This window comes from Schistocerca cancellata, chromosome 5, assembly GCF_023864275.1.
Source record: "Schistocerca cancellata isolate TAMUIC-IGC-003103 chromosome 5, iqSchCanc2.1, whole genome shotgun sequence".
NCBI classification, from domain to species: domain Eukaryota; kingdom Metazoa; phylum Arthropoda; class Insecta; order Orthoptera; family Acrididae; genus Schistocerca; species Schistocerca cancellata.
The window spans coordinates 647,089,278-647,105,887 of NC_064630.1; the positions used below are offsets into that span (position 1 = coordinate 647,089,278).

Sequence of the window (16,610 nt, forward strand, 5' to 3'; positions counted from 1 at the left end):
ATAGTCCACGTTTCCCCTAGGCGTTTCTGGATACAATTTAGACAATTACTAAAGCCCCATTATCTCGTATGGTTGCAGGACTGGGGAAGTAATTTGCAATACTTACGTACAAAAGAATGAAGACAGTCACTGCAGTCGACATGTTCTTCGCAGGATAATTCACCAACTGTGTTGAAATTTAAATATTTTATAGATCATTTGCTTTTTCGTCTCAGTTGCACATTTTTTTTTTTTACGCAACTACATAGACCTGAAAATGATTAAGTTTGATCGAAACTAGTCATATCGTAAAAAAATGCGCAAATGAGGCAGAAGAATAAAGTATACAAAAAATATTTAAATGAAAATATTTTAAGGCCAATGTTTACTTCAATTAAAAGGTCTGAGAGGCCACAGTCTATTTCTAAAAAGTTATCACTGAATTAGCAGTATCTTCACACGTAATGTCGGCAACTGGCAACCGGGCTCTCATCCCGGAAGTTTTAACTGAAATACTCTTTTTTTAGCATTTCAGAGAGCACGAAGGAACACGACAATTTCTGAGGCTTCCGAAGCGATGTATTTCGAAGATCTGCTGGGAACCATAGTGTGAGGCATATCTTATAAGGATTCTCAGCTGTGATCGCGGAAAGATAACACCTCGAAACGTCGCTGCCGTTCTGGGAAAGTTACGGCATCGCACCGCAACGTACGGCGCATTTGAAGGTAGCGCAGTCAAAACACTGAGGAGTTTAGAGGAGAGTCTGGGAAATATAGCGGTCGTGCGCTGACAGTGATTGCCGCGGTGAGGCAGGAGTGTCCGGTCGGAGCGGAGTTAACATTCCCGACTGTGAAACACGGGCCATCCGAGCTCCTTCAGCGCCCAATAAAATTAAATCTCGGCGGGCGTCCGGCCAGCCGGACGAGATGCTAATCTCATTTGGAAGGACGGCCACCCGCTCCGTGGAGCAGCCCTTAACTCTCCTAAAATATAGTTAGGCGCACCGCCCGCAGATGGCGTTCGGTCCCGAGCTTCGGCAACGCCGCGAAACGCGGGGAAGTCCCGCAGCACGCGCTGTGCCAGCGGGGATTCCCTCTAGCTGAAGACATTTCAACCTAGCGTGTTCCTTACTCATATTTTTCCGGTTATAGGCCACATTAGGTGTAATAATACACACGTTTATTAACTCAGTACACAAATCATTAAATAAGCACAACGATACTGCAACGCAAGCGGACGTAACAACTGAGTAAAGTGCGCGTCATTTATGACGGCGGCCGAGTTTAGGTTCGTTCTGCGCATCTGACGTCACAAAACACAGCCAATGAAGAGAGAACGACGTTGCCAGAGCTCGACTGCAGTGCAGAGCACGGACGAGTGTCTTCAGTTTAAGAAATGTTCAGTCATAAATAAAGTAATTGAACAAAAGCAATGTCTTGATAGCAGACTTTCTTTTATAGAAAGTTTGGAAAAAGCATTCTTTATACCAATTGCTTCATATTCTATTAATTATTTAAACCAAACAAGCAATAAGCCTCCTACTTCAGGCGATAGCAAGGAAAGGCGGTTGTATCATTCTCACCAACCGATTTTTCGCAATAAAGAACAGCGGTAATTGTTTATTTGCTATTGTAATTCGACGAAACGTGAGTAATTCATGATCATACCAACAGTGTGTGTCGGTATTTTGCGTGATATTTTGTAGTCCTCCGGGAGATAGATGGAACAATGAGCTGTGTTAGCATAATGGTTAAAGTGTATGGCTGCTAAGTAAAAGCTTCTGAGTTCAAACCTTGCTCGGTGCTTGATATTTTCTTGATTTAAAAACAATATCGAAGTGTCTTACTTCACGAATTTTATTTGTTTGAATGTAATTGTTTGAAATTTCTACTGGCAACTAAAGTCGACCATACAGAAAGTATACGCTATGGATTTGTACCTCTGCAAACTCTTCAAAATTTCGTGCAATGGTTTACTACATCTAATGCTGCACAATAACTGCGTTGAACATCGAAACAAAATTAAGTCATATATGGGGGGAAGGTATCAGTCAAGAAGATGTGTAAAAATAAAATTTTTGGACCAAATAGTTTTTGTGAAATCGAATGATAAAGTGTGTCAAAGCAGTCGAAACACCATGTTTCTGCACAGGCGAGCAGTGCAGTGATGACAAAATCGCGCACATCACAGAATGCGGGGAGCACGTCTCTGTAGCAGCGAAAGGGTTAATGCGGCCGTGGTGGCTTTACTTCATAAACTGCGCGCTCTCCCCTAAACGTAAGTTTGCGACCTATACTATGGCGCTGCTTCTCTTGGCGCGTACAACTGGCAATGCAGCAATCCCCCACGTCTGGGCGGGCATGCGCGAACCGCCAAGATAAAAGAATTGAACTATATAAAACTGACAGTCATGGCACTTCTGTACAAAAGTTTCTGGAGCTTTTGATAGACATTTCTTCCCCAGTTATATCGACGATGGGCTGTAACGTACCACGCTTCGATATATCCTTGTTGATCTCCTAAATCTTGTAGATGTCCTGTCGATCTATTTCTTCGTTCAACACCCTGAGGACAGTTTCTGTCTTGTTGTACTGCTGGTTCAGGAGGCAGTCTTATTAAATTCCACGCATCTCTAGTTCTATGTTGTGCACTCTTCTTAAGGTTTTGAAAGCCTTCATCAACTCCATAAAGCAGTTTCACGACGTGTAGCATATTTCTCAGCTCGAAAACACAAAATTGCACACAGCTATATTTTTCCGAAATTTATCTACAATCTGTTTCAGTCGTTAACAATCTTCAGCTTTATTTTGACGGCATAATCAGATGTGATAGAACTCACAATCGTAGCATACCAGAAGATGGCATGTTAACGACTGAAACCGGATACGTAATAAATTTTGGAGTAATATAGCTGTGTGAAGTTTTGAGTTTTCAACAGTTCCTCGAGGTTGTAAAGCATCGCCTTCTTAAAATAGTGTTTCTTACCTGTTTGATTACACTGGCATTGATACATGGTAATCCCCTTGACTAATTCTGTGAAAAAATTTACATATATTCGTTATCACATCTAAATCTACATGGATACTCTGCAAATCACATTTAAGTGCCTGGCAGAGGGTTCATCGAACCACCTTCACAATCTTCTCAACAGCGAGTAGTTCGCCTTCCATAATGTTCGCACATGCATTAACAATGCGCTGACGCATATTGTCAGGCGTTGTCGGTGGATCACGATAGCAAATATCCTTCAACTTTCCCCACAGAAAGAAATACGGGGACGTCAGATCCGGTGAACTTGCGGGCCATGGTATGGTGCTTCGACGACCAATCCACCTGTCATGAAATATGCTATTTAATACCGCTTCAACTGCACGCGAGCTATGTGCCGGACTTCCATCATGTTGGAAGTACATCGCCATTCTGTCATGCAGTGAATCATCTTGTAGTAACATCGGTAGAACATTACGTAGGAAATCAGCATACATTGCACCATTTAGACTGCCATCGATAAAATGGGGGCCAACTATAATTCCTCCCATAATGTCACACCATACATTAACCCGCCAAGGTCGCTGATGTTCCACTTGTCGCAGCCATCGTGGAGGAATGTCGTTACACGTATTGCCAAATGCACTGAGGTTGACGGACATCATTTTGACCATTTATTGCATTAATGTTGTATTTTCAGGTAATCACGCTGTAACAGCATGCGTTCTCAGAAATGGTAGGTTCACAAAGGTACATGTATCACATTGGAACAACTGAAATAAAATGTTCAAACGTACCTACGTTTAATTTAAAAAACCTACCTGTTACCAACTGTTCGTCTAAAATTGTGAGCCATATGTTTGTGACTATTACAGCGCCATCCGTCACAAAGTGAAAAAAGTGGTCCAACTAAAACATTCATATTTCCTTACGTACTACACGAATATGTAATAAAAATGGTGGTTCCTATTTTTAAAAAAACGCAGTTGATATCCGTTTGACCTATGGCAGCGCCATCTAGCGGGCCAACCATAGCGCCATCGGGTTTCCCCCTTCAAGCTAGACAAGTTTCGTTCTTTGTAGTTTTTTCGTTTGATGCTTATTTCGTGAGATATTTGTCCCGGTCACTATTAATGGACCACCCTGTATAATTACTTGGAAGTAAACATAAATTAATATTGGCTAGTAGACTAGAAACTGATTATGTTGCTTGTCACCCATATGTTCTCAGAAATGAATAACAGATCAGTGGTAACATTGAGAAGTATTTTGCTTTTACGTATATTCCTTCCATAGAAACATCTCGGAAGGTGAAGCAGGTAAGTCAAATTGTATGAAATTTCCTGGCAGATTCGAACTGCATGCCGGACGGGCACTCGAACATGGGACCTTTGCCTTTCGCGGGTAAGTGCTCTACCGATTGAACTATCCAAGCAAGTACCACGATCCACCCTCACAGTTTTACTTCCGCCAGTACTTCATATCCTACCTTCCAAATTTAACAGTTGTAATCCACCAGGAAGTTTCAGAGTAAAAAATCATTCTGGTATAAAAATACTTTGAAGTGTGAAAATTGATTGCATACCTCTGTCCGCAGGCGGCTGGAGCAGAATGCCATCACGGATATCCCACACAAGGCATTCGCACCCTACAAAAGGCTGAGTCGCATGTAAGTATCGACAGCTAGCGCTCGCCCTGCTTACTGCTGCTGCTGCTGCTTGTTCTCTGCACCAACTTTGAAATTTTACCTGAGTATTTTTCTACTCCTAGATGGTTTTCCGTATTTTATACAAGATCAAATGTAGTACAGATTACCATGCAAAAGTATGCAGTGGATTGAAAGCGCCTGTTCACAGTCTTATGTAATAGCGCATTGGGTGTGAGATTCTTATGTGCTCCATTCTGATGCCTATCAGTTCTGTTTTTCTGTAATGCGAGCGATTTTAACAACCTAACAGTGTTGGCCTTCCTCTTCCTACAACCGATAGGTACACACTGATCACATGGTTAGTTTCAATGTGCAGGTTGATTCCGTGATGATGGTACAAACTTTCAGGAATCGTGGAGAACGGCAAATGTATCAATTTGAGTTAACAGACCATGGTCCGGAAGGGACGGAGTCGAAATTTACAAGCGAAAATCGTTCTTATTCCTTCGACAGTGGAGTACACGCAGCGGTATTGCTGTTCCTAAGGTGTAGGGTAAAGGACTTTCAGAAGTGCCACTATGGATCAAAACAAGAGAAAAATGTGTAGTAAACACGTGCTCTAAAATGCATGTCTTAAGAGCTATGGTCACTTCTTCTGCAGAAGTGTGTTTCACAATAGACAAGACGGACAAGTCGTTTAGGTCCATGTTACCATCTGTGAAAGTTGCCTACCCTACTACAACTTTAACAACAACAGTATCGATACACGTATTCCACTATCAGAGGGATCAGAACGATTTTCGCTCATAAATTTTGACCCGGTCGTTTCCGGATCAGGGTCCTTTAGCTCAGATCGGTCCCTGAAAGTTCGTAACATCATTACGGAATCATCATTTAGACACACGGTACAAGTAATTAGTTGCTCAAAATTTAATTTCAGTTTCCTGATGGAGAGAGTCATTATTCGTGAAAGGCAGCTTAAGTAAATTTATCAGTCTTGAGTTTTTGCTAGTCGAGCTATACGTAATAACAGCAAAAATTGTGTTTCATTTTGTCGTCAGTTTTCTGATTGGCCTAATGCGACCCGCCACCAATTCCTCCCCTGTGTTAACCTCTTCAGCTCAGTTTAGGAATCCAACGGTCTTAATTATTTGTTTCAAATATTCCAATCTCCGTCTTCTTCAAATTTTTTACCGTTCTCAGCTCCCTCGAGTGGTGTTTTAACATATTTCGTATCATCCTGTCTTTCTTGGCAATATTCCCCATAGGTTTCTCTCCTCGGCGATTCTATGGAGATACTCAGTTTCAAACATTTCTATAGCACCACATCTCAAATTTTCGATTCTCTTCTTTTCCTTTTTCCCACAGTCCATGATCCACTTCCGTACAATGCTGTGCTCCAAACGTACATTCCCACTAATTTCAGTTAAGGCCGATATTTGATACCAGTAGTCTTCTTTTGATCAGGAATTCCTTTTCTTCCTTTGCTACTCTGCTTCTTATGTCCTTCCATGAGTTATTATTTTGCTTGGGAGGTGGCAAATACGTTAACTTCATTTATTAGTTCGTCGTCTCTGTTCTGGCGTAACTACAAGCGCCGGAAAGAAGATGATGAACGCAAGAGAAAAGAAGGAGGTGAAACGACGTCGGCCAATGGTGCGCTGGTTACTACCCCACCACGGCAGGGGCGGCCTCTACAAGAGGAGAATATAAGCGCCGCTCGTGCCAGCCTCGGCCGCACAGTATCGGCTCAGAATTCGCTCAGTTGTTGACCGACACTCGCAGAACAGTTATTACTGATCCAGATACCTTGCTTGTTTGGAACCCGCCAGGTTAGCCGAGCGCTAACGCGCTGCTTCCTGGACTCGGGTAGGCGCGCCGGCCCCGGATCGAATCCGCCTGGCGGATTAACGACGAGGGCCAGTGTGCCAGCCAGCCTGGATGTGGTTTTAGGCGGTTTTCCACATCCCCCGAGGTGAATACGTGCTGGTTCCCACGTACCGCCTCAGTTACACGGCTTGCAGACATGTGAACACTTTCGCACTATTGCATGGCTTGCACTAGTCGCAGACCGTTGGGGTCCACTAATTCCTTCCCGGGGGGTACGGGTTGGAGGCAGGAAGGGCGTCCGGCCACCCCTTCAACTAACATTGCCACATCCGATTAACCATGCCGACCCTGCGTATCCGCGGGAAAAACGGCACAAGCAAAAGAAAGAAAGAATACCTTGCTTGTTTGGACATTGTCTATAGCGAAGAACATTACTGTTTCCATGTCGCCCATCGCTTGCGACACTTGTCGTAAATACAAGTATTGTCATTATTATTATTTGAAATAAAACTACTAATGTTTTTTGCTTGAATTGTTGTATAGCATTCCGAGAACACAGCATCCATTAGGCACCATGTACTGGACGAGTGGCCAGGACCCCACAGTCCCCATGTTTTATGTTGAGTTTGTCGCTAATGTCACTTCTGCTACTCCTCATTACTTTCGCCTTTTTCAGTCTCAATCCACAGCGTGTGCTGATTTGACTGTTAATTCTATTAAACACGCCCTACAATTTTTTCTTCGGTTTCACGGAGAGTAACTACTACCGAATATTATCACCGATATCCTATCACTTTTAATCTAGCTCCTGAAACTTTCTTTTGTTTCTGTTAATGCTTCTTCGATGTATAGTCTGAACAGTAGGCACGCGACACTACATTCCTGCCTTATATTCTTTCTATACGGTCTTATGTTCGACGTCAACGTGCAAATGACAGCACTATCACTGGATGGTATTGTAATATATTGATTATTCCCTGGTACTGTAGTGTTATCTTGAAGCTGTAAGAAAGGAGGACAGGCGTTCCAAGGCGCGGAAGCAGAGACGATGCTGAGGGCAGACTAAACTAGGAGGGATATTGTTACATGAAGTAAACCGTAAGGGAAGAGCCTTGCGAAAATGCAGATGCCCCCAGACGCGGTCCCAGGGCGTTAGTTACTCATCAAGGAATTAGTATGTAACTTCATATGTCGTCTAGACGCTGTAGTAGGTTGCCACCGTAGAACTCTGTAACCAACAGGCACGTACTAGCGTATAAAGCCAGCTTGAAACCAGCCTTGAGAACAGCAACGTCAGTAGACTCACAAGGGCTAGAAAGAGAGCGAAAACTGCAAAAACTGTTGACCTAGCAGTCCCTACTCCGGGGAGCCCGAGGGGCGGGGCTAAATGACGTATAACAATAATGTTGCAAGCCTTACTTGGCAGTGCAGTTACGTTTAGATTTCAGCTCAAAAATGTTGATACCAAATACGGACTTAGTGCAACTGCATTAACATCCCCGCCTTAGGAGCAGTAGAGGGGACCTAACTAAATCATGATTGGCAGGCACCTGCAAGAGATCTACGAGATTGGCTGGTGGATTTAAGTGGAAAAAACAGTGCCCCCACGCGACTCTTTAAAACCCCTAGAATCCGCATTTTGGCAGAGTTCTCAGTCAGACGATCTGGGCGCCGAATCCGCGTCCGTCGACTCCAGCCTCGGTCCAGCTCCGCGTAAGTTTGCTCTCTCTTACGGTACTGTAATCGGCATGGCTCGACATGCCTGACAGTGTCTTCAGGACCTCGCTGACTCTCTTCCTGCAGCTCTCGCAATGGTCTGCGTTGGAAAAGGGGGTTATTCAGGATTTTAGCTGGTGGTGACATTAACGTGACTGGACTGTGTATGAACAGTTTTACAATTTAAACTTCAAAATAAAAAAGACAATCAGTAAATTAGTCCTTAGAATCTGGAGACGGGAATGAAAACTTATCTCGGTAACCAAATGTACACTGAACCGCCAAAGGAACTGGTATAGGCATGCGTATTCAAATTCATATGTAAGCAGGCAGAATACGGCACTGCGGTCGGCAACGCCTATGTACGACAAGTGTCTGACGCAGTTGTTAGATCGGTTACTGCTGCACGTTATCAAGATTTTAGTTTCAACGTGGTGCTATAGTCGGCGTACGAGCGATGGGACACAGCATCTTCGAGGTAGCGATGAAGTGGGGATTTTTTCGTACGACCATTTCCCGGGTGTACCGTGAGTATGAGGAATCCGGTAAAACAAATCTCTGACATCGCAGCGGCCGAAAAAAATCCTGCAAGAACTGGACGGCCGACGACTGAATAGGGTCGTTCAGCGTGACAGAAGTGCAACCCTTTCGCAAATTGCTGCGGGTTTCAGTGCTGGGCCGTCAACAAGTGTCAGCGTGCGAACATTCAACGAAACATCATCGATGTGGGCTTTTGGAGACGAAGATCCACTCGTGTATCCTTGATGGCTGCACGACACAAAGCTTTACGCCTCGCCTGGGCCCGTCAACACCGACACTGGACTGTTGATGTCTGGAAACATGTTGCGTGGTCAGACGAGTCACGTTTCAAATTGTATCGAGCACATGGACGTGTACGGGTATGGAGACAACCTGATGAATCCATGGACCCTGCGTGTCACCAGGGGATCAAGCTGGTGGAGGCTCTGTAATGGTGTGGGGCGTGTACAGTTGAAGTGCTGTGGGACCCCTGATACGTCTAGATACGACTCTGACAGGTGCCACGTACGTAAGCATCCTCTCTGATCACCTGTGTCCATTCATGTCCATTGTGCATTCCGACGGACTTGGGCAATTCTAGCAGAACAATGCGACCCCTCACACGTCCAGAACTGCCACAGAGTGGCTCCGGGAACACTCTTGTGATTTTAAACACATCCGCTGGCCTCCAAACTCCCCAGACGTGAGCATTATTGAGCATATCTGGGATACCTTGCAACGTGCTGTTCAGAAGAGATTTACGGGCAGCCCTGGAGGAATCCTGGTGTCAGTTCCCTCCAGCACTACCTCAGACATTAGTCGAGTCCATGCCACGTCGTGTAGCGGCACTTTTGCGCCCCCGCGGGTGCCAAAGAATGTTCAAATGTGTGTGAAATCTTATGGGCTTAACTGCTAAGGTCATCAGTCCCTAAGCTTACACACTACTAAACCTAAATTATCCTAAGGACAAACACACACATCCATGCAAGAGGGAGGACTCGAACCTCCGCCGGGACCAGCCGCACAGTCCATGACTGCAGCGCCTCAGACCGCTCGGCTAATCCCGCGCGGTCCGCGGGTGCCCTACATGATATTAGACAGGTATACCTAGGGACCGATGACCTCAGCAGTTTGGTCCCATAGGAATTCACACACACACACAGGTGTACCAGTTTCTTCGGCTCTTCAGTGTATCTCGAAAACCAATAAAATTTGGACACATGTTATATGGAGTATTTTATTCGAGTTTGTCTACAAAAGGACTTCCTGAAATGTTTACTGGCTCTTCAGAGCACCGAGTATAGAGGTTCTTCAACAGCGAGTCGTTGGCATACTTGGCGTGGATCGGGCAGTGCGCTACCGCCCGTCAGCTCTCAGCGGTTAGCAGAGACGGAACAGCGCTCGATTTGTCTGGGCGAGGGCAGCGCGGCCGACACTTCCCGAGATGCTACGTCGGCCAGGCGGGGCGAGGGGCGTCGCTGACCGCTGAGTTATTGCCGCGGGGCGCAGATGGGCTTTCCGTGATCCACGTCCGGCTAACGACAGCCTGCGCGCGCCCCCGCAACCCGATCCGGCTGCCACGTATCGGCAATTAGGCGTGCCCTCTGTTCTGGAGGCCGGCCGCCAGTGGCGCCCTCAGGGTCAAGTAACCCTCTCCATAAACCAGCCCTTCCCATAACCAGTACTCAGTCTGCCCGTGGCCGTCTGTTTTAAGTAGTTGACGTTTTGTCTGTGCGTCGGAAAATGTTGAGTGTACAGAAAGAACAGCGTGTTAACATCAAATTTTGTTTCAAACTAGGAAAATCTGCAAGTGAAACGTTTGTAATGTTACAACAAGTGTACAGCGATGATTGTTTATCGCGAACACAAGTGTTTGAGTGGTTTAAACGATTTAAAGATGGCCGCGAAGACACCAGTGATGACACTCGCACTGGCAGACCATTGTCAGCAATAACTGATGCAAACATTGAAAAAAATCGGTAAACTTGTTCGACAAGATCGCCGTTTAACAATCAGAGCAGAGCAGTGATCTTGTCGAACAAGTTTACCGATTTTTTCAATGTTTGCATCAGTTTTTGCTGACAATGGTCTGCCAGTGCGAGTGTCATCACTGGTGTCTTCGCGGCCATCTTTAAATCGTTTAAACCACTCAAACACTTGTGTTCGCGATAAACAATCATCGCCGTGCACTTGTTGTAACATTACAAACGTTTCACTTGCAGATTTTCCTAGTTTGAAACAAAATTTGATGTTAACACGCTGTTCTTTCTGTACACTCAACATTTTCCGACGCACAGACAAAACGTCAACTACTTAAAACAGACGCCAGGGGCAGACTGAGTGCAGGAGGCAGATGAAACTCGAGCAGTAGGCGGAGCGAGAGTCACGTGATAGGCCACGCGACTTTCAGCCTTATTGCATTCGTTTTATTGTTTCACCAGTACTAGTCCGGTTTCTTTCTAGCCACACCTCGTATAATAGCTTTTCGGAATAACTGAAGTAACACACTGAAGGAAAACAGTCGAACAAGTAAACGGCTTGACAGTTGCTAAGAAACAGACTCTTTTTTTGGACAGGAATAATCACGGGCAATGATGGACGACATGAGACACAATATACACGCAATAGAGGTGGAGTGGTGTATTAATGACGAGAAATGGTACAGATTTTACCACATTGGAAAGCAGGGTAACAGACATAAAGTAACGTTCATGTTTGACATAGGTCAGACTAAAATGTAGACTTTCACGGCCGGAAATGTCATGTCCATTATGATTATCCGGGCTGTTATGCCGTGGTCGGTTGATGAATTTTGTCTCAACTCGCAAAGTTTCGTCCCCGTATGCGGGAGACATCTTCAAGGGGGTCAGCGGGTGTGTTGGACCTTCCATCCAGCTACAGACCCCCTTGAAGATGTCTCCCGCAGATGGTTACGAAACGTTGAGAATTGAGACAAAATTCATCAACCGACCACGGTATAACAGACCGGATAATAATAATGGACGTAGGTCAGACTCTTAATACACTCCTGGAAATTGAAATAAGAACACCGTGAATTCATTGTCCCAGGAAGGGGAAACTTTATTGACACATTCCTGGGGTCAGATACATCACATGATCAAACTGACAGAACCACAGGCACATAGACACAGGCACGAGAGCATGCACAATGTCGGCACTAGTACAGTGTATATCCACCTTTCGCAGCAATGCAGGCTGCTATTCTCCCATGGAGACGATCGTAGAGATGCTGGATGTAGTCCTGTGGAACGGCTTGCCATGCCATTTCCACCTGGCGCCACAGTTGGACCAGCGTTCGTGCTGGACGTGCAGACCGCGTGAGACGACGCTTCATCCAGTCCCAAACATGCTCAATGGGGGACAGATCCGGAGATCTTGCTGGCCAGGGTAGTTGACTTACACCTTCTAGAGCACGTTGGGTGGCACGGGATACATGCGGACGTGCATTGTCCTGTTGGAACAGCAAGTTCCCTTGCCGGTCTAGGAATGGTAGAACGATGGGTTCGATGACGGTTTGGATGTACCGTGCACTATTCAGTGTCCCCTCGACGATCACCAGTGGTGTACGGCCAGTGTAGGAGATCGCTCCCCACACCATGATGCCGGGTGTTGGCCCTGTGTGCCTCGGTCGTATGCAGTCCTGATTGTGGCGCTCACCTGCACGGCGCCAAACACGCATACGACCATCATTGGCACCAAGGCAGAAGCGACTCTCATCGCTGAAGACGACACGTCTCCATTCGTCCCTCCATTCACGCCTGTCGCGACACCACTGGAGGCGGGCTGCACGATGTTGGGGCGTGAGCGGAAGACGGCCTAACGGCGTGCGGGACCGTAGCCCAGCTTCATGGACACGGTTGCGAATGGTCCTCGCCGATACCCCAGGAGCAACAGTGTCCCTAATTTGCTGGGAAGTGGCGGTGCGGTCCCCTACGGCACTGCGTAGGATCCTACGGTCTTGGCGTGCATCCGTGCGTCGCTGCGGTCCGGTCCCAGGTCGATGGGCACGTGCACCTTCCGCCGACCACGGGCGACAACATCGATGTACTGTGGAGACCTCACCCGGCCTCCCGCATGCCCACTATACGCCCTCGCTCAAAGTCCGTCAACTGCACATACGGTTCACGTCCACGCTGTCGCGGCATGCTACCAGTGTTAAAGACTGCGATGGAGCTCTGTGTGCCACGGCAAACTGGCTGACACTGACGGCGGCGGTGCACAAATGCTGCGCAGCTAGCGCCATTCGACGGCCAACACCGCGGTTCCTGGTGTGTCCGCTGTGCCGTGCGTGTGATCATTGCTTGTACAGCCCTCTCGCAGTGTCCGGAGCAAGTATGGTGGGTCTGACACACCGGTGTCAATGTGTTCTTTTTCCCATTTCCAGGAGTGTATAAAGATCGATATCGGACTCTCAGTAAGGAAAATGCATTCCTCGGGCACTAATGCATGTTTCGCACGTGTTACTCATACTGGCTACCAGTCTATTCAAGATTGTCCCAACCCTCTCTCAAGGTTATTGTCAGTCTTGCACGGTGCGAGGAAGGGGTGTTCGTTGAGGAACACGTTTGCCAAGAGCATCCCAGGCGTGCTGTACAGGGCTTAGGTCCGGGGAGTACGGCCATTCCATACGTTCGGTGTCTTCACTTTCCAGTGTGTCCGACTCCTCAGCGGCCCTGGGTGGGCGGGCATCGTCGTCCATAGTCGGGACCTACCGCACCCCTAAACACGATCCACAACAATCTCCCTGCAGTACCACTTTACGGTAACGGTGCCTTCCGCCAAGATATGCAGCAGTGTTTGGTCATTGTGCATAACGCCTGGGTCATGTTGATCACGTTCGCCAACATTCTGTGGTACGTAACGCGTTCCCCTCTGTCTCCACACTAACTGATAGCTAGAATCACTTTCCACAGTGAAAGCGGATTCGTCGGAGAATATCACTCTGGGTCACTGTTGCTGACCCCAGCCAACATGCTCCCTTCACCAACGAACTCTTTCTCGACTAAGGTATGATTGAACAGAGAATGCATTTCACAGGCTTCCAAGCATACAATACAGCCTGATTTAATCGCCGCAAAATGGTTCTGGCAGAGGTGCTCCGGTAGTGGTTGCAACGTCGGCAGCGATCTGCCTAGGAATGAGATGGCTGTTCCTTTTCGGTAGTAGGGTTACGTATCGATCCTCTTACGGTATCGTGGTCCGTCTACGAGTGCTTTCAGACAGCGTTTACACCTTCAGCTACATTCTTAATTGCGAGATGGCTCTGTTGGACACACTTATTACTGTGATCACAGTAGCGACATTTTGATTGGCCTTGAGCCTTTCACCTGCTCGTCCATGATAGTAAGCACGCAGATGATGTCTTGCAGTCATGTTTCCGCAGAACATGGAATATTCCGCTAATCGTCTCCATAACAATATTCATCAAACACAGTACTGCATGAACTGTCGAATGCATACAGAGCGTTCGTGCGCAGACTTCACTCAACACGTCCCGCCCTCTACATTTCCTTTTACTATCACCGATCTGGTAGTCCGTAACAATTGTCGGTTGTTCCGTAGCAACCGACAGTTCTTCCTTACCAATTGGCAGTTACACACTGAAGCGCCAAAGAAATTGGTATAGGCATGCTTATCCAAATACAGAGATATGTAAACAGTCAGAATGCGGCGCTGCAGTCGGCAACGCCCATGTAAGACAACGAGTGTCTGGCGCAGTTGTTAGATCGGTTACTGCTGCTACAATGGCAGGTTATAAAGATTTAAGAGAGTTTGAACGTGGTGTTATAGTTGGCACACGGGCGGTGGGACACAGCATCTCCGAGGTAGCGATGGAACGGAGATTTTCCTGCACGACCATTTCACAAGTCTACCGTGAATATCAGGAATCCGGTAAAACATCAAATCTCCGACATCGCTGCGGCCAGAAAAAGATCCTGCAAGGACGGGACCACGACGACTGAATAGGATCGTTCAACGTGACAGAAGTGCAACCCTTCCGCAGATTGCTGCAGATTTCAGTGCTGGGCCATCAATAATGGTTAGCTTGCAAACCATTCATCGAAAAATCATCGATATGGGCTTTCGGAGCCGAAGGCCCACTGGTACAGCTTTGACAACTGCATGACACAAAGTTTTACGCCTCGCCTGGGCCCGTCAACACTGGCATAGGACTGTTCATGACTAGAAAGATGTTGGCTGGTCGGATAAGTCTCGTTTCAAATTGTATCGAGCGGATGGACGTGTACGGGTATGAAAACAACCTCATGAGCCCATGGACCCTGCGTGTCAGCAGGGGACTGTTGAAGCTGGTGGAGGCTCTATAATGGTGTGGGGCGTGTGCAGATGGAGTGATATGAGACCCTTGATACGTCTAGATACGACTCCAACAGGTCACATGTCTATAAGCATCCTGTCTGATCACCTGCAACCATTTATGTCCATTGTGCATTCCGACGGACTAGGGCAATTCAAGCAGGACAATGCGCCATCCCATAGGTCCAGAATTGCTCCTGACTGGCTCCAGGAACACTCTTCTGAATTTAAACACTTCTGCTGCCCACCAAACTCCCCAAACATGATCATCATTGAGCGTATGTGGGATACCTTGCAACGTGCTGTTCAGAAGAGATCTCCACCCCCTCGTACTCTTATGCATTTATGGACAGCCCTACAGGATTCACGGTGTCAAGTTCCTCCAACACTACTTCAGACATTAGTCGAGTCCATGCCACATGGTGTTGCGGCACTTGTGCGTGCTCGCGGGGGCCCTACACGATAATAGGCAGATGTACCAGTTTCTTTGGCTCTTCAGTGTACCTTAGCAAGTGTCAGTTGTTCCATAGCATTTATCAAGCAGTGTCCGATGTCCCGACGTCAAAATCCAGAATAAATCATTTTCACTTTTCCCGTTGGTGGTCCGTGTTTACAGAAAACAGTAAGAATAATTTAACTTTGTTGACGTCTCGATCCTCAGTTGGTCGTAATACTATATTCACTTCTTTTTAGACACGTGCAGTATCTGATCAAAAGTATCCAAACATTAATATGGGGTGTGTCCACCCTTTGCCTTTATGACGACTTCAGCTCTGCTGGGGGCCGTTTCCGTGAGATGTCTGAATATCCGCAGAGGAACAACGAAAAGAGCAAAAAAAATGGTTCAAATGGCTCTGAGCACTATGGGACTCAACTTCTGAGGTCATTAGTCCCCTAGAACTTAGATCTAGTTAAACCTAACTAACTTAAGGACATCACAAACATCCATGCCCGAGGCAGGATTCGAACCTGCGACCGTAGCGGTCTTGCAGTTCCAGACTGCAGCGCCTTTAACCGCACGGCCACTTCGGCCGGCCGAAAAGAGCATGCCAAATTCAAACAAATGCAAAATCCCCAAGATTTTTGATCTTTTACAGGAGCTCGAAATTTAGCGCGGATTTCAGCGCGAGATGCTTGTAATACAGTTTCGACAAAGAAACTTTGCCTCGAAACCTGTCAGAAAATGCAAAGAGATTCTGGTCGTATGTGAAGTATACTAGCGGCAAGACACAGTCAGTGGCTTCTCTGGGCGATAACAATGTAAATACAATCGATGACAGTGCTGCTAAAGCAGAGTTACTAAACGCAGCCTTCCGAAATTCCTCCACCAAAGAAGTAAATATTCCGGTGTTCGAATCAAGAATAGCTGCCAACATGAATAACTTAAAAGTAGATATCCTCGAAGCAGTGAAGCAACTTAAATCACTTAATAAAAGCAAGTCTTCCGGTCCAGACTGTGTACTAGACAAGTTCCTTTCAGAGCATGCTGATGCAATAGCTCCATATCTAACGAAAGATCCGTACCCAAGGACTTCAAAGTTGCACAGGTCACACCAATATTTAAGAAAGGCAATAGCAGTAATCCACTAAATT

At 46.5% G+C, this 16,610-nt stretch overlaps 1 protein-coding gene across 3 annotated transcripts in view; it reads left to right on the plus strand.

The window, feature by feature from the left end:
- The window catches only part of LOC126187475 (protein slit), a 793,364-nt gene that overhangs the window by 683,852 nt on the left and 92,902 nt on the right, over window positions 1-16,610 (plus strand). For all 3 annotated transcript variants that reach the window (XM_049928576.1, XM_049928578.1, XM_049928577.1), the window contains exon 8: window positions 4,566-4,637. In XM_049928576.1, the coding sequence (XP_049784533.1) occupies window positions 4,566-4,637 (72 nt within the window). The remainder of the gene's footprint in view (window positions 1-4,565; window positions 4,638-16,610) is intronic.